The sequence below is a fragment of the Cetorhinus maximus genome, chromosome 27 (assembly GCF_964194155.1).
Source record: "Cetorhinus maximus chromosome 27, sCetMax3.hap1.1, whole genome shotgun sequence".
Lineage (NCBI taxonomy): Eukaryota > Metazoa > Chordata > Chondrichthyes > Lamniformes > Cetorhinidae > Cetorhinus > Cetorhinus maximus.
The window spans coordinates 17713616-17740185 of record NC_135905.1 but is presented as its reverse complement, the minus strand read 5'-3'; the positions used below and the strand labels follow the sequence as shown (position 1 = coordinate 17740185).

Below are 26570 nucleotides of genomic sequence, written 5' to 3'. Positions count from 1 at the left end.
CTGAACTTTCTGTATTCCTCTTGGTTCTCAATTGTATTTTCTACCTGACACCTGTCATAAGCACACTTTTTGTTCTTTATCTTAATTTCTAACTCCTTTTCATCCTCATTTATGCTGTAAAAATTTGCTGTTAAAAAAAAAAATGTTTCTCATGTCGCCTCTGGTTCTTTTGTCTATCGCTTCAATTCTATGTACCGACTGGTTGCCACTGAAAACAGCCTCTCTTTATTTACTCTATGCAAATTATTCATGATTTTGAACAACTGTCAAATTTCTTCTTAACCTTCTCTGTGTAAGGAGAACAGCCCCAGTGTCTCCATGTAAGTGAAGTCCTTCATCCCTGATTCCATTCAGTAAATTTCTTCGTCACCTTCTTCAAGATCTTGACGTCCTTCCTAATGTGTGGTGCCCAGAATTAATCCAACTGAAGCCTCACTTTTTTTTTGAAAAGGTTTAGGGTGGAATCATCCCAGGTCTGCACAAAGTGCGGTAGGGAGCGGGAAAAAAGTCGTTTGCCCACCGGCCGCAATGGCTGATTGTCGCACCGTATTGCCCCATTCCCGCCTAATTAAGTATGCAGCCACAGGAAGCATGCTGTCTCGCTGGTGGGCGGCCTCCACACTGTTACCTTGCTGCTTCCTCAGGCAGGGCACCATATTTAAACTGCAGCCACACACACTTCTCGATGCTTGCAGCCCAGGACTGCTCCGGTCAAGGTATGGCTTCAAAAGCCAAGAAGAGCGCAACCCCCCCCCCCCCACCCCGATTCAGTGACGCATCCCTGGGACGCCTTCTGGACACTGTGGAGATCCGCTGCGATGTCTGCTACCCCTGCTCTTGCCACAGGAGGCCCATCAGTCTCACCGCTCTGGCTTGGGAGGTGGTGGCAGAGGTGGTCAGTGTCAATGCTGCAAAAAAATAAGTTGGCCATCCGGTGCAGACAACGAATGAAGGATCTCATCCGTGCCGCCAGGCAACCATCTTATCACTCAAATCACACATTCATTGGCAACTCACCCACTACCAGTTCAAGGAACATCATCACTCACTCTCTCACACACATCCTCACATGTCCATCTGGCCTCATCTCCTCTGGAGACTACTTCCTCAGCCCTCACCATCTTGAGGCCATTTTCACAGATCAACACATGCCCCCGCACACATCCTATGATACCCTGCTTACCCAGTACAGCCTTCGCCCTGCAGCCTGTTCCTTGCCTGAGGCCACTTCGCCCCTTTCCCCAAGCAAGCCCTAGACCTGCAACCATTGAAAAGCTGCCCCTGCCTTATGGCTGGTCTGGTAGGGAGAGACCTGCCTGAGAACCCCCCCAAAAAGTGATGTGGTACTGCCTGCGAAGCCTGGCGCTGATGACCTCGAAAGCTGCCCGAAGCAAGCTAGGCAAACAAACCTTGCAGTCTCAAGCGACGCACAGCTCGCCAGGTGTACATTGGTTATGTAGAGTTGTGAAACACATTGGCATGCAATCACACCTACATGCCCAGGTGATCCAGAGTGGGCAGATGATTCCGGCGAGCAGGGCTTATAATTCGATGCAAATGTATTAAAATGACCTTCCCGACGGGAAATGCAGCTCGCCATTGATGGGTAGAGCGGACGATACCAAACTGGTTTCACGATGACGTGAACCTGATTTTTGGCCTCGCATATTGTCTCCCCTCCTGCCATGATGTCTGACGTCAACGGGACCATAAAACTCTGGCCTTCGTGTAACCTCCTTGCTTTTGTACAATTTTCCCCTATTAATCAAGCCAAGGATCCCATAAGCTTTTCTAACATCTCCATTTGCTCTGCCATCTTCAAAGGATTGTGCACATGCACTCCCAGATCCCTCTCTTCCTGCACCACCTTGAAATTGGTACCATTTAGCTCATATTACCTTTCCTCATTCTGCCTACCAAAATGTATCAAATCGCACTTTTCTGCATTAAATTGCATCTGCCATGTCTCTCACCATTTTACCAGGTGTCTCTTTTCTCCTGAAGTCGTCTACTACCTTCCACGTTGTTTACTACATTTTGAAATTTCATATCGTATGCAAACTTTGAAATTAGGGGGAGAATTTTCTCCCCATCGGCAGGGCCGGTTGGGAGTGGGCGGGCGTGGAGCCAATCGCTGCCCGTGATTGGCTGTGCTCAGCCATTTTATGTGGGTGGGCCAATTAAGGCCCGCCAAGCATGACACACGCCCGGTAGCACTCAGCGCTACCTGTGTGGGCGGGTGGGGGGGTGGGGGGGGAGGGCCCCTTTTGCGCACGGAACTGCCCCAGGGAGATTAAGTTCAAGTTCAAACCTCAAAATAAAAAAAGTTAAAAATCATTTACACATGTCCCCTCATGTGACATGTTTATCAAATGTTTAATAAATATCTATTAATTTAATAAACCCTTCATGAAACCTCAACCCATAAAAATGCAAAAGGTGCCTGGGATCTTTGCCTGCCCGCCAACCTTAAGCCCTGTCAAGTTGCTTAATTAGTTTATTAATGGCCTTCGCAGGCCTTTGACAGTTCAACAGACGCTCAGCTGAAAGGTTGGAATGACGCGCGGTGATGTCAGGACACAGGCCTGGTGTCACCGGGTGTCATTTTACACGTTGGCATGCAGGGCTGCCCCCGCACGCCAGACAGAAGATTTTGCCCTAGGTGTTGAAGATAAACACAGTTTATCAGCAATTCCAAGTTCTGATGAAGGATCTTTCACCTTGTGTATTTTAAGCAGATGATAGACCTGTTCTATCCTTCTAATATTTCCTGTTTCTGTATCTCGGCTATTTAATTTGTGCAGACATATGATCTAGCGCAATAACCTGCTTATTGCATATCTAAAATAAGTATCCACCAACACTGACGCAAAGACACATTACATTCAGCAAATATTTTAGTGTGAATCCATCTTTGCATAAAGTCAAATGGAAAACTTTGATGTCTGTACTCTGTCTCAGCCTTGGAGATTTATCCCCATTGCACTAATTTTGCCTTTTCCCATTTCCTGCAGTGAGTTCTGGTGGCAAAAAAAATAAATGTGCTGACTCATTGCAGTGTCAAATTCTAATTTATGGAATTAAAATACTGAACTGTCATTGCCACTGACAAGGTTCCAACTAAAGGCAATTACTGTTATTTGTTTGAAGCATATTTACATCAACTTTCAGAGAAGTGCTTTTAAATCATCATACGCGGGGATAACTTTAATGACAAGAACAGGCTGGTTTGGGTCGGATGGGGAGTTTAAATGTTAAAAGTGTTGAAACTGGAACATAACCTGCCTCAAACTTGCCAATTTATATGGATGTGGCATTAAGGATAGCCAACCAGTGCACTCTGAAGAGGTGGGGTCAGTCATCAAAGTCTTTTAAGGAGGTTACATGCTTTCATTTTAATAGGGTTTCTATTTTTAACCCATGTTGAACTGGCCTCCCGACCCTCTGGAAACCTGGCAGGTAAAAGGAGGTGAGAAAGGCCAGATCCATAAAGTAAGTGCATTTATAGTGGGTTAGGACAAGCAGGGGCATTCCCTGCAGGCCCAACCCACCATACCCCAGCATTCTCTACCTCAACAACCATTGAACTTTGGAGCTTCGCCACTTCTGGAGAAACATCCCCCCCTCACCCCATCACCACCAACCCCCCCCCACCCCCCCCAACCAACCTCCTTACCCTGCAAACAAATGAGCATGTCAGTGAGGCTGAGTTTCGTGCATGGAATTGTTTAAAAGTATTGCACTCTATGGACCATAATTCCTGCTGTTTTCTGTCCTGAAGCCCTGCCTCAGTAACTATCAGAGCCATATGTTAAAAGAATCAGTGATCTACTGTTTGGATGATGCAAGGAGGTTTTCAGCCTGAAACATGTTGCCCTTTGTAACATGGTGTTAGTCTTGTGGGCAGCCATGTGCCCAAAGCAACAACTCATACACACATCTACACAAATCTCCAAGGGGGCTGTAATAATGAAGGTAGGCTAAATAAAATACTTCAGAGAACCAGCCCGTCTTCTGTAAGTGCTGTTTGTCTTTTTTGAGCATGTGAAGTGGCTAATAAAATCCCACTGCACCATTCAAAGAAAGGCACGGAGTTTTCCCCAAGTCTTGTTCAATATTCTTTCCTCAAGTACACCACCAGAGACTGCTTTTGTACTAATTAATCAATGTACAGATGCTGGAAATCTGAAATAAAAACAGAAAATGCTGAAAACACTCGGCAGGTCTAGTGACATCTGTGGAGAGGGAAACAGAGTAAATGTTTCAAGTCTGAGCAAGTGAAAGGGAGGAGGCTGAAGAAGAAAAAAATGAAAGGGAAGGTCTATGATGGGTGGAGGGCAAGAGAGACTAAATGACCAGTGGAATAGTGATGGGACAAGTAAAGAAACAAAAGATGTGTCTAGAGTTGGTATGAATGGCAGGATCATGAATAACTACCAAATGAAAGCAAAAAAAAAAGAAACGAGAGAGAAAAAACAAATGAGCAAAGGAAAAGGACTTTTCTGACCTAGCGTGTTTCAGTGTTCTAATAAAGCTCAGTGGAAGCTCAGCAAAGCACCTCATCTTTTGACTGGGCACTTTACAGCCTTCTGGACTCCACATAGAATTCGACAATTTTAGATTGTAACCTCTGCCCCCCATTTTGTTTCCTTTCTCTTTGCAGTTCTTTTGCTCACATTTCTTTTTTCTTTCCCTTTGCTTTTGGATAGCAACTATTCATGATCTTTTCATCCACACCTTTTTTTGTTTCTTTACTTGGCGCATTACCACTTCAGTTGGCATTGCACCATGAAACCTCTTCTCATTTAATCTCTCTTGCCTTCCATCCTATCACAGACCTTCCCTATTTGCTCTTTTTCTCACCCTTCCCCCATTTACTAGCTCAAAGCCTATTACATTTCAAACATTTCCCAGTTCTGATGACGGGTCACAGACCTGAAGGGTTAACTCTGTTTCTCCCTCCACAGATGCTGCCTGATTTGTTCAGCACTTCCAGCATACTGATTAATTGGTCATTCATCCCTTTAGTTGTGTTTGATCTTTGTGGCTGAGCAATTTTCCTGCTGCTTTTGCCCACATAACAACAGTGGCATTCCTTCAAAAACAATTTATTGGTTGTGGAGTACTTTTGGATATCTAAAGGACATAATGGGGCACTATCGGGGTTGTCATATGAAGTCACATTTCCAGCATTGAGCAGCACTCAGCAGATGTGCACATTGGGAATATGGGGCACACCAACAATATCAATATGTGTGCTCCTGATCAACACACAGGCCGCAATTTTCTGCCCCGTTGGCGTCGGGCATCATGGCGGGTGTGCGTGGACAATATGGTAGTAGGCCAAAAATTGGTTTTACGTCGCCGTGAAACCGGTTTGCGATCGTCCATTCCACCCGTCAATGACGGGCCACCTTTCTCGTCTTCCAGTGTCGGGAACCTAATTTCAATGCGTTTGCATCTTATCATTTTGCCTGCCTGCTGGAATCGGCCTCCCATGCTGGATCATCCGGGCACACCGACATGTTTCACGACAGCATTTAAAAGGCATGCACCTGACGAGCTGAACTTCAAGGTGAACTTGGAGGTTGGTGCATACTAGCGTTGCGCAGCGCTCACGAGCATCGCCCATTCAACTTCAAGGAAGAGGCACCGTGCATTCAGGCGAGGGCATAGGCAAGCTGTTTTTTCCTGGCTGGCTTACAGTGCAGTGTCAGGCTAAGGGCTGCACTGTGGTTGGGGTGAAGGGTGGGGGGGTATCAGCAAAGCAGCACGGTAGGAGGGAAGCAGCCATGCATAAGGGAAACCTTGTATTAAGTGAGCATTCTTCCGCAGCTCAGACAGTTCAGAAGCTGCTATGTTGACATGCTTGGAGTTGGGCCTGTAGCTTATCTGTCCACTCAAGCAACACAAAGGCATGAAAGTGCCACCAAATGCTCCGGAACTTCTTATCCCTCGGGTGCAGACTGCAAATTAATTTGCGTTTTAGGGGCTGCAAAACAATTGGATGACTGGGCTAATTGTACAATCTCCTTGCTATAGCTGGCCATGGAGCAGTTACTGGTGGAGGCGCTCACATCCCCTTGCAATGTCTTCATTCAGGTTTGAACCAGTCATCCCCATAGTTCAAGTTAACAGCACAGCCTTGCAGTGCGGTTTAGGAAGATGCCTGAGCCGACAGCACAGCATGCCGTCCAGTGGGTGAAGCTGCTGCCAGTCGGTCAGGGGAGTGGGACGGAGGTGGGTGGGGTTCTGGGCACTAAACTCTGGCCATGCAAGTGGTGGTCAGCACTCTGTGGCATGCAATAAGGGGCCTTCAGACTTAACCAAGAGAGGTTCTTTGTACACCCATGCTAATGCCTCTCTCTTTCATCCTACAGGAGGAGTACATCAGGAGCATGGAGCCTGGTGACCTAGCTGTATGCCTCATGGCTTACAGGGGGTAGCCAAAGGAGAAGAGAGTGATGGAGGCGCCAGGCTGGGCAGAGGGAGGAACAGCACCCTTAAGAAGAAGGGGTGGCTGGGGCTCCTGCACATGCCGCTGAAGACCCACAGCGAACTGTCATGGGTCAGTACCTGGCTAGACCCAGGGTCTACAGATGGCGTTTGTCATTCCTGCAGATGACTGAGAACCAGTGTCACTGAAGACTGCGCATGTTCAAGGAACTGTTCGGTCACATATGCCATGTGCTGCAGGATTTGGCACCACAGGGACTTGGAGGGCATCCACTGCTAGTGGCTGTGAAAGTGACCAAGGCACTCAATTTTTACACCAGTGGCTCCTTCCAGGGCTCCACAGGTGACCTCTGCGAGATCTCACAAGCCTCCACACACAAGTGAATTCATGAGTCCACGGATGCCATCTTCGCGAAAGTACACAGCTTTGTGCATTTCGCCTGGGATCAGGCAAACCAAGAAGCAAGAGTGCTGGGATTTGCATAGATCTCTGGTTTTCCACAGGTGCAGGGTGCTGTCTACTGCACTCATGTGGCACTTAGATCTCTGTGACAACAAGCAGTCAACTACGTCAGCTGCAAGGGCTTCCACTCGCTGAATGTTCAACTGGTCTGTGACCACCACAAACGCATCCTGCAGGTTTGCGCACCATTCCCTGGGAGTGTTAACGACTCCTACATTCTCAATAGGTCTTAGATCCCTGACATCTTCCAGGGTCCAAAGAGGCTGCAGGGTTGGCTCCTTGGGGTCAAGAGCTACCCGCAAAGGACGTGGCTGATGACGGTGTGGTGGCCTCAGAGTGCAGCAGAGAGAAGGTACAATGAGGCTGATGCTGCAACTTGCACTTTGGTGGAGCAAACCATTGGGATATTGAAGATGAAGTTCCGATGCATGGACCGGTCTGGTGGAGCCATGCAATACAGTCCACAGAGGGTGTCACGCATCATCGTTGTCTGCTGCGCCTTCACATTCCGTCGCTGCAACAGGAGGAGGAGCTGCCTGAAGAGGAGATGAAGGAGCTGCACTTCCCCTCCAAAGAGGAGGACGTTGACGGGGATGAGGTTGAGGAGGCCCTCGAAGGTGAGGATGATTGCGATGAGGCCATTGCATTGTCCAGACAAGGCTGGAGCACTCGGGAGGCTCTCATAGCCACTGGATTCGTGGAGGAATGATGACAACATGCAAGGAGGACACTCCGTAGATCCTCTTGTTGCATCTGTGAACGTTTGACTCCTGTCTGGCTGATGGCAGCTCGCTTGCATTCTGTGAACAGGATCATATCATGGCGATGCAGCGGGGAAACTTTAACTTCCCCCGATCCTATGGCATCCTTAGTGAACTGAACCCTTCATGACCATACTGTCACGGGACACAGATGCTGGTGAGATGGGGCCCAGCCACACCTCAAAGGTGCTGAGAGCACACGGAGAAAATGAGGGAATAAGCCCCATCGAGGTGCAGGCAAGACTGATGTGCCCATGCCTGTGAAGGCGTACCATCAGTGTGCTAGAAAGGTTGCACAAAGCACAGGGGGTGAGGCCCTGGACTGAGACGCCTGCCTTTCTCTTGTGCAGGGACCAAGGTTTCACTTCAGACTGACATGAGGTTGGAGCTTGAGCACCGGCGACCTCACCGCCAGCACAGGAACGATCCCGATCGTCGACGGCCAGCTGGATGACCCTATTTTCAAAGTTTGTGAGGACGTTGAAGCCAGGCATTCCTCCACCAGTCTGCGACCTCTCCCTTTTCTTGTGTGCCAGCTTGTCCTGTATGAATACAGATGGATGGAGTGTAAGCAGGATGCCTGCCAGGCCAGATGAGAAGGCTGCCTGACAAGTGTGGGTGGTGAGTGGTGCCATGGACGGGATGAGGCCACGATTCGCAGGGCAGAGGAATGCGTGTGTGAGAGAGTGAATGGTGATGTCCCTGGAACTGGCAGTGAGTAAGATCCCTGTGGCTTGAGTTTGAGAGTTGAGAGTGAAGAGAAGAGTGACTTACGCTGGAGGAGATCACTCATCCACTTTCGGTACTGGGTGGCTGTCCTCTTTTGCGGGGCTTTGGCACTGACCAGCTCTGCCACTGCTGGATTGGCGACCTTGCTTGCTGGTCTTTGCCCAGAGCGGAGGCAGAAGATTTCGCGGCCAGCCTCCACTGCATCCAGTAGGCGCTCAAGGGAGGCGTTGCTAAATTTGGGGCCAGCAAATTTCCCCACTTTGGCAGCAATCAGTTCCCATCCCTTGAAGAGTGCTGGCTTTGTGCTGGAGCGCCCTTTAAATATGGCGGCCGGTTTACTGAAGACCTGGGGTGATGGCAAGGTGGGCGAATCAGGGGCTGCCCTGGTGTGCTTCCTGGGAATATTAGTGAGGTGGGACGCACTGGGAAGGGGACAATATAGCACAAAAAACTGCCATTGCGGCCGGCAGGTTTAATGCCCTTTTCCTGCCCGCACTTAGTGGATGATTCCACCTATGGTGGAGAGCTTGAATTTATAATACTACACTTATATGCAAGTTTTTAAAATATCGATTCATCATTAAAGTAAAAGAGTCACATTATAACTGCAATAAGTTCAAATGGTGCTTGAGTGAGCGAGCCAACCGTTTGTCATTAATCATGTGTGCTGTTTATGTTGACCGATATTTCTTTGACAGCTTTGTTTAGGAGGCCATTGGACACCATTTAATTGAATGCCTGTGGAGATTCAAAATTAGAAGTACTTTTAACATGTGCAGTGCTCCTTACAACTCCAGTCCCAATTTGGAGTCTGGTATAGTCATTTATTCAGGGAAAGCAAATGCTCCCTCTGTTCCCTTTCCAGTTGCTCTAAGTGTTCAGGCCCAATTTTATCTGATTGCTGACCTCTTGTGCTGATGTTCTACTCCAGGGATGCCACTCATAGTTTTAAATATGATCACTGTGTGTCCAACACATTGATGTACACATAATGGTGTTAAAGTTTTCTTCAACTTACTCTATGGAGGATTGAGGAGTTCATGAGCTATGATTCAGTTAAGCACGTTGGTAAAGATTCTCTCAGTGCCCTCATTCAGATTTAATTACCCCCTCGGATGGGGCTTGTTGAGTTACTGGCAGTAATAAGCTGAACAAACTCATTCAGAGAGTGCACCTTGACCAAATCATCAGAGAAATGCTTGCTTAACTTAGCCATTTTCCCCAAAGTCAATGAGCAGGTTTTTAGCATGTCAATATGATGCAGTAGACTTAGTATGAGGGAATAAATCATGGGACGATAGCATCACATTCATGTCATATACATTGTTTAAAGTGAGGGAGATTGCACAACAGTCACCGAGTCCTTCTCATGATGGATTACCGTATTTATTCACAATAAACTTAAAATGTCACCAACGTGAATAATCTTCAGCCTGGTGGCAGCTGTGTTAACGGCATGTGGTGCAACATTACAAGCGCTGCTGATAATTGGATGCATTCTGTTTCCTGAATAGGACTGGTGCAATGTGTTTTAACATTTGCAAGCCTTGCACATAATATGTTGAAATTTTATATATGTAATGGAAATATCTTAATAGAAACACTGCCAGTGCCAAGAAAGTGATCCCTTCAACCATTCAAGTAGGTCTGCAGACTATGTTAGGAGGAATTAATGCCTGTAACTGGCATGTACTTCATTGGGTTGGAGTAAGAGTTTACATTGCAGCTTACGAGGAAAATTGTAACATACTGCAAAGTGTTTTAAAATGGTCTATTTTTCTTCTGACAATATTTTGGTGTAGTGCAGTTTGGGGGATTTTTTATGCCAGTTTGAGACCTTGTTTGAATCCTAGTTGTGCGCAGATGTTGCTTGCTTCTGATTAATCCTGGGGACATATTTAGTTGCTCTGATTGAAAATGGAAAAGACTTAATCCATTTCAACACATTCTTCCCATCAACAAGAATTGATATGAAGAATCATTATACACCTAGTGTGCGATGAAATTAAAAATTTGTTTCTAATCTAGTTTGATTTTTATTTAACCTGAAAAAAAGTTTTGACATACATAACCCTGTAGTGCATTTAATATTTAGAATTGTAATGTATTAACAATAGTTTGTTTAGATATTTTATATATATTTCCAATTTTAACAGTGTAATTGTATTGTGATCTCACAACATCTACAAATATTTTCTTCCATTGGCTGTTGAAAAGCAATGTTTCTGAACTTGTAGGATTGTAAATTTTGATAATTTGAGCGGTTAAAAGCTTTTGTAATCCTGGAAGGGATTTAAATGGTGAAGGTGATCTATGATGGCTCTATTCCAACTCCCTCTTAAAAGGACTTCAAAATGATGGTAGCACTGGCCTTTCTAAATACACACTCAGCAGTTATAATAATCTCCTTTCTGTTGACTTTGAGCTGTTTTTTAAAAAGAAATCTGGAGCAAATCATTATTCATATTGGAGATAAATAATAAATATATTTCTGGTAAATTCTTAGCACTATCTTAAGTAAATTATAATTTGATAGCTGTTGCTGAGACAGATAAACAACATCTGTTTGAGTTCATGTCTGGTGGAGCACATGGGGAGATTAAACCTACTGTAGTCATCAAATGGAGTAAGGTTAGAGGGCAGGGTAATTGGATCAGAACATAATTCAATCCCCCCATTAAAGTTATAAATTTTGTCTTGACTCATAAAGCGTTAGAATTCTTATGTCTGTGTTCTCTCCTGTCTGCAAATTTTTACTTCCTCTTGGCCTGTTTTTGGTTTTGTAGACAGGAGGTGCGAGCAGATGGATTATTTCTATATTATATATATATATAATATATATATCCCGCTGCTTGTAGCTACTCATACCAGGAGATTTGCTGTCATGGTATGAAACACTCGTCCGTTTTGTGCCGTCCTCACACGTCCACTGTGGCTTGTCTCTACCATTCTGTGATGTCCGTCATCCAACTATGCCTTTGACGACAATATATATATCCCGCTGCTTGTAGCTACACCTACCAGGAGATTTGCTGTCATGGTATGAAACACTCGTCTGTCTTGCGCTGTCCTCACACATCCACTGTGGCTTGTCTCTACCATTCTGTGATGTCCGTCATCCAACTATGCCTTTGTCGACCCCTTTGTTTGCTTACTTAGCCATTTCCTCTGAAGCCAGTGAGCAGGTTTTTAGTATGTCAATACACACATATACACACACACATACATGGATACACGTAAGTGTGCGTGTGCTTATGCATTGCATAATATGTGCAGCACAGAAAGAGGCTATTTGACCTAATATGTCCATGCCAGTAATAAGACCATAAGACATAGGAGCAGAAATTAGGCCATTTGGCCCATCGAGTCTGCTCCACCATTTAATCATGGCTGATAAGTTTCTCAACCCCATTCTTCTGCCCTCTCCCCGTAACCTTTGACCCCTGACCAATCAAGAACCTATCTATCTCGGTCTTAAATACACTCTTAAATGACCTGGCCTCCACAGACTTCTGTGGCAATGAATTGCACAGATTCACCACTCTCTGGCTAAAGAAGTTTCTCCTCATCTCCGTTCCAATAGGTCTTCCCTTTACTCTGAGGCTGTGCCCTCGGGTCCTAGTCTCTCCTACTAATGGAAACATCTTCCCCACGTCCACTCTATCCAGGCCTTTCGGTATTCTGTAAGTTTCAATCAGATTCCCCCTCATCCTTCTAAACTCCATTGAGTATAGACCCAGAGTCCTCAAATGTTCTTCATATGTTAAGCCTTTCATTCCTAGGATCATTCTCGTGAACCTCCTCTGGACCCTCTCCAGGGCCAGAACATCCTTCCTGAGATACGGGGCCCAGAATTGCTCACAATATTCTAAATGTGGTCTGACCAGAGCCTTATAAAACCTCAGCAGCACATCCCTGCTTTTATACTCTAGTCCTCTCGAAATAAATGCCAGCATTGCATTTGCCTTCCTAACTACAGACTCAACCTGCAAGTTAACCTTAAGAAAATCCTGGACTAGGACTCACAAGTCCCTTTGTACTCCAGATTTCTGAATTCTCTCCCCATTTAGAAAATAGTCTATGCCTCTATCCTTCCTATCAAAGTGCATGACCTCACACTTCCCCACGTTGTATTCCATCTGCCACTTCTTTGCCCATTCTCCTAACCTGTCCAAATCCTTCTGCAGCCTCCCCGCCTCCTCAATACTACCTGTCCCTCCACCTATCTTTGTATCATCTGCAAACTTAGCCAGGATGCCCTCAGTTCCTTCATCTAGATCATTAATGTATAAAATGAAAAGTTGTGGTCCCAACACTGACCCCTGCGGAACTCCACTTGTCACCAGCCACCATCCTGAGAAGGACCCCCTTATCCCCACTCTCTGCCTCCTGCCAGACAGCCAATCTTCTATCCATGCCAGTACCTTGCCTCTAACACCATGGGCTCTTATGTTACTGAGCAGCCTCCTGTGTGGCACCTTGTCAAAGGCCTTCTGGAAGTCCAAGTGGATAACATCCATTGGCTCTCCTTTGTCTAACCTACTCATTACCTCCTCAAAGAATTCTAACAGATTTGTCAGGCATGACCTCCCCTTGATGAAACCAATCTGACTTTGCCCTATTTTACCATGGACTTCCAAGTATTCTGAAATCTCATCCTTAATAATGGACTCTAAAATCTTACCAACGACCGAGGTCAGGCTAATCGGCCTGTAATTTCCCGTCTTCTGCCTCACTCCCTTCTTAAACAGGTGGTTTAGGTATGTTTCTGTGTATGTGGTATATATTCATTTCATTGGATGAGAAGGAGCATACTATGAATCAAAAAATACTTTGGAATCTATTTTTGATCTCCTTGCTAACATAAGCTACCATCTCTATCAATGACATTAAAAAATGCCAGCATGTTACTAACATGTAATTGTAAGGAAAATTGTGCAAATCTACCCTGACTTCTTTTCAAAGTAAAATATAAGTTTGATTCATGAAGACAATGTCCCTTTAATGACCTGGTGGTATGTGTGGAGATTTTCTCTTCATGTAATTTTCTATTTCTCACCTCCATGAAGCAGCTGTTACCCATTTGGGAAGGTGGCTGGGGGAGGGATTTAGACTACTTAGTCTCAGACCTTTACAGATACAGCTTTGTGTTATGGCCTCGTGAGGAGGGGTAAAAATGAATCCCTAATTATGCCACTCCATGTCTGAATGTAACAGGGCTCCCTGTGAATTTAGTAAGGATATGCTTTGCTAATACTGCAGGTATCCCACTATGTATGTTTTCAAATTATAAAGAATTAATCAGACAGGTTTTCTGAGTTTAAACAAAGTGCAAGATAAGTTTATTGGCCATATGTCCCGAATTTTTTTAAAAACTAGGCAAATTGCAACCACTATTCATATGTCACACACATTCCCTGGGCCCACACATACACACTGGTACAGATGGTAGGATAAGAGGATAACTTAAGGTTTTTCTATACTTTGTGAAGAAGATAAAACAAACAAAGAAATATATGGTTAACTGTCCTTTGACTGGTCTTGATAGAGTGATTCCACATTGCAGCCATTTGGTTTAGTTGTCTTCCTGGGTGTAATTTAATGGAACAGATATCCAAATTTTATTCCCAAAAGATCTCAGTTTGCAGTAGACTTCTCTTCTCAGGATGGTTGCTTTGCAAATTCGGGCACAATACTTTCGAGAGAGAGAGAGAGAAAAACAGCTTCCTTGAAGCTTTTCGGTACATCATTCTGATCTCTCCTTGTGATCTCTCTGGTTTGGTAAACAGTTCTTAAAAGTCCTGCTGGCTGCATATTCCAAAGGAATTCAATTACCGTGTCTGCTGTTGCATTTGATATTTCATCTCAGAAACTTTTGATGAGTTTCAAGGTAGTGTGAAAGCTGACAGGCGATGGTGTCTTTCACACTCCTCAGAATGTTTTGGGTGTCTGTTTCCTTTTCATCCCACTTGGATGGATTGCAAGTTGTATATTCTGGTTGGTTGGCAGTCCTCCATCGCCTTAATAGGATTACAGTTAATTGCTTTTTTTTAACTCCAGGCAGAAAAAGGAGAATTAAAAATAGTGTTTTTTTTAAAAAGAAAGCACATGTTCACAACATTTGTAAAATCCCCTGAGAATGGGAATAAGTGCCCTAACATACTAATTAACCCTGAAAACCCTGCAAGAGTACAGAGGTCTGTCCATGTCCGAAAGCAAAAACACACATTAATGTTTTGGATTGTGAGTCTTCATCAGGACTTGGCAATGGGCAGACAGGAAAGCCCCTAAATAAGACTGAGCAAAGCAACAGGGCAAGTACAGATATGTTAATTGCTATTACATCGAATTGATTTAGTCAGTTGTAAACATATTCTAAAATGTTAGAGAAAGGTGTACAGTTGACTGACCTGCTTTGCATTTCCTCTACTTTGTTTTTGTTTTATATTTTTAAATTTCCAATGATTCACAACTTTCCCCCTGAAATTATACCTTTCAGATTTTCCAGTGACAACCTGTGTGACCAGTCACTACGGAAGTGCGCATGCACTCATCTTGATATGTTTTCTCAAACAGTATTATTCAGTGTTTATTTTTCTCTTTTGGACAGCAATTCCATCAAGTTGGTGAATCTACTGTCTATATTTATAAGCACATGGCTAACGGGAGCTGGTTTCATACATTTGGTAAGTACTTGATGCAGTTCACTCAAACATCATTTGTATCAACAGCTTCTCCAAGAGGGGAATTTTCAGTAAATGTTAATAAAGCTAATATCTTTATACCCTTTATGCTTGAATTTTTATATTGCATAAAATTGTGTTCTATCTGAAGTCCAGTATTACAATATGTACCAAGTAAGTAACACTCAATGTGCATTGTGTTGGCCAGGTTGTTGCTTGGGACCTGGTACCTTTCTCAGTGTTTAACATTAACATATATTGATCAAAATGGATAGTCCAGAGCTATGGCCAAATAATATAAATCAACTGCAAAATTATTTCTCAATAAATCTCACTAATGAGATTTTATTGGTGATCATGGTTAGCTGCAACTGTTTATAAAGCAACAGTTTTATTGTCGGGCTCTAGTAATATCATAAAGAGTTCATCCAACCAACATCTGAACACTTGAGGTGAGATAATAGTTTTGAAATTGGCGTCTATATGCTCTTTTGTTAATTTTGTGGGGCTATGATAAATTTATTGAATATTGGGAGCACTAGTTTTGCTGGTGTTAGGGCGGTTATAACTGATGCACAGTGACATCTATGTTGAAGCATTAATGGCAATGATGTTATCACCATTTGTCTATAACCCATTGCTAAATATTAATAAATCCAAGTATCAGTCGGAACACAAGACCAGCAAGAGGCTATTCAGCCCTGGGAACTAGCTCCACTACTTTTGTTAATCATGGCAACCCTATCATTTTAATCTAATTTTCCCCAATACCCTTAATTCCATATATGCATCTATCCCCCTTCAAAACGCCTCAGTTGAATTTGCATTCGTGGCTCTCTGAGACAGTGTCCCAAATCGCAAAGCTCTTTATGTTGAGCTTTTCCGGTTTCCCCTTAACTGGTCCAGATTTTGTCCTCTTGTCCTGGATTTGTTTAAAGAGGGGAGATGGTTTTCTACCTATTCTCCTTTTTGCTTTAAACGCCTCATTCAAATCACACCTCAGCTTCCTTGACTCCAGGGAATATAGACCAAATTTACCCAGTGTCTCAGAATAACTCTATCCTACACCCCAAGTAGCATCCTGGTGATTTATTGTTGGGCTGTTCCCCAAGGCAAGCAAACGCTTCTTAAAACTGAGCACAATATTCCAAACAAGGCTTGTTCACTGCTATGTATAATGTGGCACTCTTTCATTACTTTTATCCAACATGCCAGGTACAGATAATCAGCCTATGTATCTGGGTCCCAAAATGTCTCATTCATTGACTCTCCCCCAAGCACTCATGCTGTTTAAGTTATACTCTCACCTGGCATTCTTTTGTCCACAGTTTAGTACCTTGTACGATATTGCAGCAAAAAGTATCCATCATTGTTTTTTTTTACAGTCTAGATCTTAATACATTAATACAATTATTCATTTAAAGGGACACTACAAATGAAACAAAGTTGAAACACTCATTTCAGAATGCAAATAAATCCATTACAGGTGATATCATCATAACCTCAGCCAATTTAATAAGAAAATAAATAAAAGAAATTCTACCTTGACATCGGAATATCTCGCATCATAAATACTAACATTGGAGATTGGAAAATGGAGTTTGCTACAAATCATTACTGCCCGATTATGAAAGATACTGAAAAGGGTTGAGAGTCCTCATTTGTTTTTCCCCTGTCTGATTTTCTCATGCTGGTATTTGTTATTTTAACTCTTCCTGTTCTCAAAACATGGTAATTGATGCCAGGTATTCATATCAGTCCTCAGTACTTCATACAGTTGGCAATTCATAATCTGTTAGCAGGCTGTTCAGTTGAAGAGATTGCTACAGCTCCAATGGGCAAGGTAGGCCTGAGCTGTGATGCCAATATTCACTGTTTAGACTTACACATGTAAAATGACTCACTGGGAGAGTGGAGTCAATGACTTCAGAAGGCCTGACTCGTGGGGAAGAGCTTAAGTAGAGGCCATCAAGATAAGATAGTCACCAAGAAATCAAATAGGGAATTCAGAAGAAACTTTACCCAAGAGTGGTGAGAATGTGGAACTCGCTACCATAGGGGATGGTTGAAGTGAATCATATCGATGCATTTAAGGGGAAGCTAAACAAACATACGAGGGGAAAGGACAAAGAGGGTTATGGTGATTGAGATGAAGGAAGGTGGGAGGAGGCGTGAATGGAACATAAATGTGGCATGGACTGGTTGGACTGAGTGGCCTGTTTCTGTGCCATATCCTACATATTCTATGTCAAAGCAATGTGGAGAGAATTGGTGAAGGAATACTTTCAGGTTTATCAGCCCTTCTTCCCTTGGTCCCCTGCAGCATATGTGTCTGTAGCAGATCTTAAACACAAGCTTGAAAGTGCAATTTGAACCGAGCATACTTTTTACAAAATATGGTTCTGGAGCTCGGAATATTCCATGGACAGGAATAAACTAAAGAGAAGATATTTGGTGTGTCTGCATAGTTTCAAATCAAGTAAATCACACTCCTCACAATTGAATGCGATGTAAATGTGCTAGTATTGACACTAGGTGGTGCTGTAGCTATATCACTGCTCAGTGTCTGTCAAGCTCCTTCCAACGTCAAGATTTTTAACTATTATCTTTTCCTTTTACTGCTCATAGGTGGAGAACTCAGGGGATCCTTGGGAAAACTTCCAAAATTCCCAGCCACTGACTTACTGGGAATGTGTCTACTTACTTATGGTCACAATGTCCACAGTTGGTTATGGAGATGTTTATGCAAGGACAACCCTTGGACGGCTTTTTATGGTCTTCTTCATCCTCGGGGGCTTGGTAAAATATCATCTCTATTTATTGTGATTAATCACCGCAGCCTGGGATCTCGAAAACCTGCTTCAAATGGTAAAATAAAGGCCGAGAGTGCATTCCAAATTTCAATTTTGGTCTCACCTCCTATTGTTAAAAGTACAAATACTGAAAAATGCTGCATTTCCCACCTACATGTTAAAATGATTTGGAGAAATTATGAGCTCCTGTCACTCTCATTTGTTTAAGAAGCTTTATCTTTTGGCCCTGTTGTGCATTAACATCTTTGCCCCAGAATCACAAAAGATAATATCTAAAATCTCTCATTGGGTGTATTACATCCCAGAAGATGTGCTCAGTGCAGCAGCTCCTATAAGGTCACCTCCACTATTTACAGATCGACGGACATGTTGACAGGTGTCTGGGCCTGATGGAAGGGTCATTCAATTACAGGTCAGTCCAGTCATTGTTTATTGAGAAGCCTAGTGATCCATTACATAGAGTGAGCCAGCTCCTCGGTCTCAGACATGCAAATAAATATCGAGTGTGCTTTTCACGTACTTGCCCATTGTGTGGCAAGCCACGGGGTATTTGATAAGATATCCTTATAAGGTTCTGCTTCAAGCCAACATTTAATGTTTGGTAAAGCTGCTTTATCCTGCCTATAGAAAGTAGATGTTCACAAATAAAATTCTTATTATTTACTTTTTTTTGGAAAAAGTTACGATACAACAACAAACATATTTTAGAGGAACTGCGAAGGCGCAATGGAGCTCAGTTTAGAAAGATTTGGTAACACTGCTTATCAAAAAGGAATATCATTACTAGCCCCAAAAACCTAAGATGACATTGATTGTGCATCAGGCCACTGGTGACTTAAGGGTTGAGGTGGGCCCATGTGCCTGATCTGAGTTACTTATCTGGAAGTATTTCCAAATGTAGGAGTGACTGGGCACTATTATCTATTTGAGAGCAGATGATCACCTTTTGCAGTTGAGGGGCGTTGGTGATAATCTACGGACACATTTTGTAAGGGGATAAAAACTGAGAATTGTCCAAGTACATTGGGAAAATGTTTGTTTATTAAAAAGGACAGCAAGTTATATTCAAATTAGCCCTCCAATACAATGTTCCCCTTTTAATTTATAACATTTTAGCTGTAAAACCCCAGTGAAATTATGAGCTTACTTTACAATAGTGCATTGGGCTACTCAAGAATAGGCTGAATACATTTGAAAATATAGTTTTCATTTAAAATGATTGCTAAGAAGAAACCACAGGATGTGTAGATACAAAACCGCACTAGGCTTGTTGAATTTTCAGAAGGCATTTGACAATGTACCACTTAAGAGACTTGTCAGGGAAATTATGCCATTCTATAATATGTGTTCAGCTCATGGTTTGGCGTGACTCCATTAAGTTTTAAAGGAAATATAGCCACATGGAGAGACAGAGGGGGACAAAAAGCACAAACTAGAGCTAAATATAAATGTTTTGGATTGAAACAATATAGATAATGGAATGCCTTAATGATTTTTTTTCCACTTAACAAAATGATTTTGGCCAGAGGTAGGAGAGGGCTGCTAGTGAGATTTGCTGATGATATCAAATTGGTGTCAAGGTGAGAGGAACACAATGGATTACAGGATGATAAAAGCATAATACTGCAGATGCTACAAATCTGAAATAAAAACAAAAGTGCTGAAAATACTCAGCAGGTCTGGCAGCATCTGTGGAGAGAGAAACAGAGTCGACATTTCAAGTTGAATACGACTTTTTCAGAATATTACAGGACTACAGGATCTAGCAGATTGGGTAGATTGATGGCCGAAGCAATTCAGTGCAAAGAGAAAGGGAGTGCTTTTTGGAGGGAAAAACTGTGAAAGGAAGCACACCCTAATTGCAAGATTTTAAACTGGATGGAAGCTCAGCAAAATTTACAAGAAAAATCATAGATCTTTAAAGACAATACAATGAGTTTTTAAAAAATGCCTGGGATTGTTGGGTTTTGGAGAATTTACTCCAAGTTTTGGGCAGTGTTCTGCTTTAGGCCAATGCCTCTTTGGAATTGGATTGAGTCAAGTTCATGTAACAATTGTTAATATTTATAATTGGGCAGCTCAGTTGGGTGAAACTTTAAACAATAGCATTCTGAAGCAATGGCACGGATTACAATGAGAAGCCACTTGCAGACTTTGGTTTCTTCAATCTAAATTTCTTGGATTATGCTTTTTTGGAATAAGATGTTGACCATTTTATTCTGAATGAATGCAATAGAAAGAACAGGGTGTGGCATGATGACAGCAGTGCATCCATCTGATTCCCATTGTGTGGATAGAAAAAATAGAATTCACCCTGCAAATGCAAATGTAAATAGTCTAGAAGACTAAATCTATTTAACACCTGAATATTCATCCAGAAAGAGCCAGTAACATCACCAATATCCCTTTCACCGAGTACGTTATCAGGCATTAGGTTTTAATTTTCTGGATTCGCCATTGAGATCCTAGTGTCTGGTGTATTTCCTATTAGCAGCACCAATACACTGTGGAATTGATATTGGGATTGCAGTACTGTGATGGTGGCTAGGATCTCTATGCACTAGTTGCTTCACATGTCTACTGTGTTCTTAGCTGACCTTGCATCGGAATGTGAGGTTGACAAATTTCCACCATCTCGCAGTGTTCCCAATTCACAGCACATGAACTGTGAACTGGAAACATTGTGAGATGGTGGAAGTGGAAGTGCATTAGGGCCAAAGGACAAATTATCGAGTGGAGCTCTTAAACGACTGCTATCCTCCCAGAACTGCTGGCTTGCTAGAAGGAGAAATGGCTGGGGCAAGTCAATAAATAAGAGTGGAGCTTTTATGGTGTGTCAGGGAAGACTGATTAGTTTTGGAGTAGAGAGAGACGTCCATCAGTGGAAAAGCAGTGCCAGAACCAACGCAGATGAAATTTGATGAAAGAGTCAATGCTGTCTTGACTCTAGCCAGATCCTGGGACCCATGTGAGAAAGAAGTTTGAGAGTAGATGTCTTTACATTTAATTTAATTTTCTAAACTTGTCCCACATTGCATCTTAACAATACTTCACCGGAAGTTTTGTGGAATATCAGAGAGGGAGAATGAAGCACATTCTGGTACTGCTCAGTTACATTCCAAATGCACTGGCATGCCAAGTTTTGGCAGGGCATCCAGGTTTGCTGTCACACCTGCTTTTGCCCTGCACCCCACTAAACTTGACAGTTATATAGATCACGCATGTTGCCAAGTCCAGGTATGTGTGGTAAATGTTCAAGGATTAACATGAGGTGGCTGCTGAGCTGACCACTTGGGTGACACACACCTCTTTCATTCCTCACTCCCACATATCTCTTTTCTGTTTACTTGCAGGAGAAGGCTGCACATAAAAACAGCACAGATCCATCCACTCTAAGTTGTTCATTTAGTGAGTTGCAGAAGGGGAAGTTGCATAAATAACTAGACACAAGTGAGGAGAAACACGTGGAAGTGGTAATGAAGGAGGTGCAAGAGCTAACCAGAGAGAAAGCTGGAAGTCAGGAATGCAGTTTGATGGCTCACTATCGCTTTTCATGCAGCTATTTGAGTGCACTGTCTTCTAGGTTTAGGGACACCTGTGAAAATGTCCATAACACATCTCGGTGCAATGTGACATGATTGCCTGGCTCAGCGGCAGAAACCTGTGGAGATCTTTGCTAATCCATGGCTTTCTTTCACATAGTCCTAAGCTCAGATACAGGGAAGAATTTTCTGCCTCCCGCCCCCAACAAGGTCAGGAATGGTGTCAGTTGAAACCCAAAAATACTGGCGCTGGCTGGTGTGCCGTTTTCCCAAGGACGTGTCCAGCCCAGCCATTTAGGCGAGGCAAGGTTCAGGGCCCACAAGTTTAGGCTTGTGAAGGGCAGTTAAATGAGGTGGACCGAGATTTTCTTGCCGGCCCTCAGTATTACAACGCTATGGGGTCTGTTTAACTGCCTGGAGGCAAGTATCCAGTAGCCAACTGTGGTTCCAGCACTCTAGTCAAGTCTCCAGGCCCTCCCTTCTTGCCTGCAGGGCGCAGGTGCGGCCAAAGACTGCCCTGTGGAGGAAACTTCTCCCCCCCGCCCCACCCACCATCTCCTTCCCTCCAAGCTGCTCAGCGTGACAGCTGCATACCCCACCCCGGAGGCAGGTGCAAAACCCAGACACAGTTCCAACTCTGGTTTCCCACCCCAGAAGTGAAAATTCAGCTCACCATTTCTGAGAAGCTCTGCGGAGTTAAATACTCAGAACTCCTGCATCTTATTCATTATGAATATAATTTTTGTTAACTGGTGTTCTAATGTTTTGTGAGAGCTCATTTGGGATGGGTTGGATTAAAAGTAATTGTGGAGAAATACAGTTGTATCATGGATCTTGAAGCAAGGTTCAGGGCAAAGGTGAGGAAGCCTGATTTTTGCCTGGGTATTGCAACATGTACAGAGGCTGTTGCATAGTGGATGGCACAGGTACTTAACAAGAAATGCAGTAACCTTTTTGACTGTTAAGACTCTTGCTGAATATTTGCAGAAAGAAATACCTCCTCAATCCCAGCTGGGGCATCCTTCTGCCACTGCTTGGTGCTAGTTTCTTCCTTAATTTGTTCCATGGCAGTGCTGTTATGTAGAAGAGAGTTGTGTAAGGGGCAGCAGAATGCAGAAATGATGGATAGCTTTCAGGCTTTTCTAAAAAGATTCCTTATCACCACCTCACCTCCCCCAACCCACTGATCAATTTTAACATCCTGACAATCTGCTCCACCAAAATCTCGATACCTGTGAGAGCCACCTCTTGCCACACCATGTCTAGGGGTACTCAATGGGATCATGGCCATTGCTGCTATGGTTAGCCAGAGCTTCCCTGTAGTTATCCATTCGTTGTTGCAGGCCCTTGAAATAATGGTGGTAATGTGGATTGCTGTAAAATAAAGAAGTCATAGAAGATACTAGATGCATTCCCCTATTCCCATAATTACAAACTAGCTACATGGACATGGAAAAGAGGCCCTTTCTGTCCAAAACGACATTGGAGGCAAAGGACCATGTGCTCATGCAGGTGCCACCAATAATATTTGGCACTATGGGGAATCGAGCCAGATGGTAAACGTGCTCTTTTATGTTGGCTGGGTTCCATGGAAAAATTACTGAAATCTGTGGCCTGAGCAAACAATGTACCTATTACCTGCGGGATGCATTTATACACTGCTGGTCGTGAGATTGAACAAGTAGCTCCTGCTGTTGATTGGAAAGATCAGGGATGTAGACATTGAAGGCAGTAGGTAACTTGACAGCCATTGTTAACTTGCTCCTGTCCTCAAAGTGGATTCAATGCTTGGCTGAAGGAGATGACTTAGTTCTGTCACTACCTCACTAGTGATTCTTCATCTTCTCCTGTATTCAAGCCTTGTATATTGCCTCGACTGTAATACCCAGGTGGCAGTATAATAACAGGCCCGTCTTCTGCATCTAAAGTGTAAAGACAACTGCCCTTTATGCTTCTTCCACATCTCCATAACCTTGCAGATGAATAAAGGTGTCCAGTGGGATACATTCTGGCAAAAGCAAAATACTGAGATCTGAAATTAAAATAGAACATGCTGGCAGCGCTCAGCAGGCTAGGCAGCATCTGTGGAGAGGGAAACAGATTTAACGTTTCTAGCTGATGACCTTACATTTGAACATTTAGATCCTATTTAGGTTCTGGCCAATTCTCTTAGAAACATCCTCAAAAGGGGGAGGGAGTGCAGCTTTAAGAAGGTTTGAATAACTGCAGCAGCCAAAGCAAAGAGAACAGCAAAGTGGAGAAATCATTGGATCTGTTTACAACTACTTGCTATATTTATCAAGCAGGATGCCCTTTTAACATACGGTCCAAAATAGCTGAAGGGCCCACCAACCAACAGCCATTTAATAATTTAATAGCAATGCTGTTAATGCCTTGAGAGAGACAGTATTGGACAATTGGCTAATTTATATGAAATTTGAGGCTTCCTTAGCTTGGTAATGCCAGACGCACAGTCCCTCAGAGCCACAAGCACTTTCTGACTGCGCAAGTTGTGGCAAGTTTCAATCCCAATAATGCAGATCACCCACGCCCAAATGCAGCTGCTCTACCAGCACCAGCCATCACTTGATCAACCCCATAAGAATCACTACTGGTACAAGTGCTCCTGATGCTGATTACATTTCCACTGTTTTGACCAAAGAAGAGGCCTTTATTTTTACCTATTCATTGGCAGGTTTGCAAACAGTTTCTGGGCAACATAGAGGCAAAACCGTGGGGGTTCATTGAATTATGTTTTGTGACTGAGGAAGATTAGGACCATTAATGTTCGCACCCCACTGTCCTTGCCATATGTTGACTCTGCAAAGGCAGCCAGAGCTATTCATCCCCAGGGTGTTTTTAGTGTTTAAACTATATGTTATCAGACATTTTCTTCTAAGTATTTCCCTTGCAATGGAATTCTGTGATAGTCTTTTTAAGATTGAAGGCAACTAGGGTCTCAAAACTAGAGAATTAACTAATCTACTGTGTTCAATAATTATTAATAAATAGCAATTTAATTTTAAAACTGGAACAAAAAATGCTTTACTTTATAAACTGTAGTATTATTTGAGATTGTACTACTGTTTCTGAATTGGAAAATGGCAGGCTACAGACATTGGCTTTGTTAATATAATGATAGACCCACTGAAGCATGGTGAAGCATCTAAATATAAAATAAAGCATCACAGTAATTCCAAACAATAGGTTTAAATATCGTGGTCTCACAGAAAACAAGTTAATTGTGAAGTGGAGGGGGAAATAATATGTTGACTCATTAGTAAGTTAGTTCAAAGGCGACTCTACCCTCTTGGAGACTTTTAGAAAAATGTTTTTTTTAATATAATTTACTGCAAAACAACAAGCCTCTCAGCCTATTCTGTGCAGCTGCACTGTAAAGCAGTCCAATATGTTGAAAGACTGTATTTTATTCAGCAGCAGGGGATGCCATTAATTCTTTCTCATGCAGTTTTGCTGAGTGGATGTATTAAAGTTTAAGCATGTAAGCTTCCCACTGTTGAGATCAGTCGGCACAGCAGAGAAACAGGCTTCCTAACTGGCAGACAGGCTACTCCTGTTGATTGTTTTATATTTTATTTCTTAATATTATTCTGTAGTTTAAAATATAGATATTATATGTACACTTCTGGAAAAATATCTGTAGCCCCAAAGAGCATGCTGTCATTTATTTCTGGATCCACCAAGAGCAGTTGGCTCCCAATTAGCTTCAGGGTGAGTGCATGCCAGTCAGACTGTGCAGCCTTAAAAAGATAGACTGATTACACCGCGCTCCAGCTTAGCAGCAGAATAATAGTGTGTCATGCTTCTGCCATTATAAAAATAACATACAAGATTGACTGGCAGGGAAAGACCAGCTTGCCCCTTTAGCCCTCCCAGCACCATGACCATTGGAACATCATGAATAAACACCTCTTCTCTCCCACCCACCCTCCAGGCCACGTAATCACTTGAGAGGGAGAAAAAATACAGAAAAAGCCCAGGGCCCAAATGGGGAAAAGTACCTCTCTGACCTCCCTCTGGCTGTTGAAGCCCATCCAGGTTTAAACTCTGACAACTGTGAACAACACCATAGGAGATCCACTGGTATATTTTAAATTTTAAAAATATCAGCCTCAGGAACTGCTGTACTCCTACTGCCCCCAAACTGTAATATTGGTATTAAATTCTTATGAAACAACAGTAATGAATCTGCTCCTGTAAGTAAAACTCTCTCTGCCTCTGGAAATCTTCATTATACCTCATATTACCTAACTCATTCTCTCTCAGGCAGACTGTATAAATAGTCAGTTTGCAGTCCCTCTTTTAAGCTTGCCATCATTTGTACAGTCACTATGGATGGAAAGGACACAAGTCTCGGGGGCAGGTGGGAGTGGGGAGGTGTTGATGGACAGACAACCCAGAAGATCCCAGTAGAAACCCAATTCTATTCATTTTTATGCAATACTTTATCAATGGATCCTACTGCTCCCTGAACTTGGATTGATTAAACAATTACAAATGTATTACCCAGTGGCCTGCCCAGCCTTTCTCACAATTCGTCACATTTTCTGACCTGTAAGATTTGGGAATGCTATTGCCTGCAACATTAAGCTGGATCTCTACACAGCCCATCAGTAAGAGGCTCAGAGATGACTGAGGATTTTATCGGAGAGCCAATTATGAACATTTACTACTTTAGGTGTAAAAGAAAATGGTGAATTTTAATGTTCATTAAAATGGGTGAATATCAGCGCTGGCAATGGAACATTTTCCACTTTAAGCACCCTGGGTTGTCATTAAGCATTCCAAGCTTGGCTATAGTATAGCCAGGTGTAACGTAAATCAAAGATATGTGTTGAGCTGTGAAATACGATTTATTTCCTATTGCAGAATGGCCTGACAACTCACAGCTAACAATTACAAGTGAGTTATGGTTACCAGCTGAGTGGGATATAGATCATATCCCACAGCTCATCATCTGCTTGTGCTGCTCATTTTAAGTAATTAAAAATCGTAAAAAGTTAGGTATAAATGTAAATTTGACTTCCACTAAATTGATGCACACACTGTGGAAAGCATCCAAAACCGTCTCTAATTTTCATCTCATGTTGCTGTCTGGTTTG

General features: G+C 43.1%; 1 protein-coding gene across 5 annotated transcripts in view; it reads left to right on the top strand.

The window, feature by feature from the left end:
- Positions 1 to 26570, top strand: part of kcnma1a (potassium large conductance calcium-activated channel, subfamily M, alpha member 1a) — a 779423-nt gene that overhangs the window by 512497 nt on the left and 240356 nt on the right. For all 5 annotated transcript variants that reach the window (XM_078530812.1, XM_078530811.1, XM_078530810.1 and 2 more), the window contains exons 7-8: positions 15020 to 15095; positions 17721 to 17891. In XM_078530812.1, coding sequence (XP_078386938.1) covers positions 15020 to 15095; positions 17721 to 17891 — 247 coding nt within the window. The remainder of the gene's footprint in view (positions 1 to 15019; positions 15096 to 17720; positions 17892 to 26570) is intronic.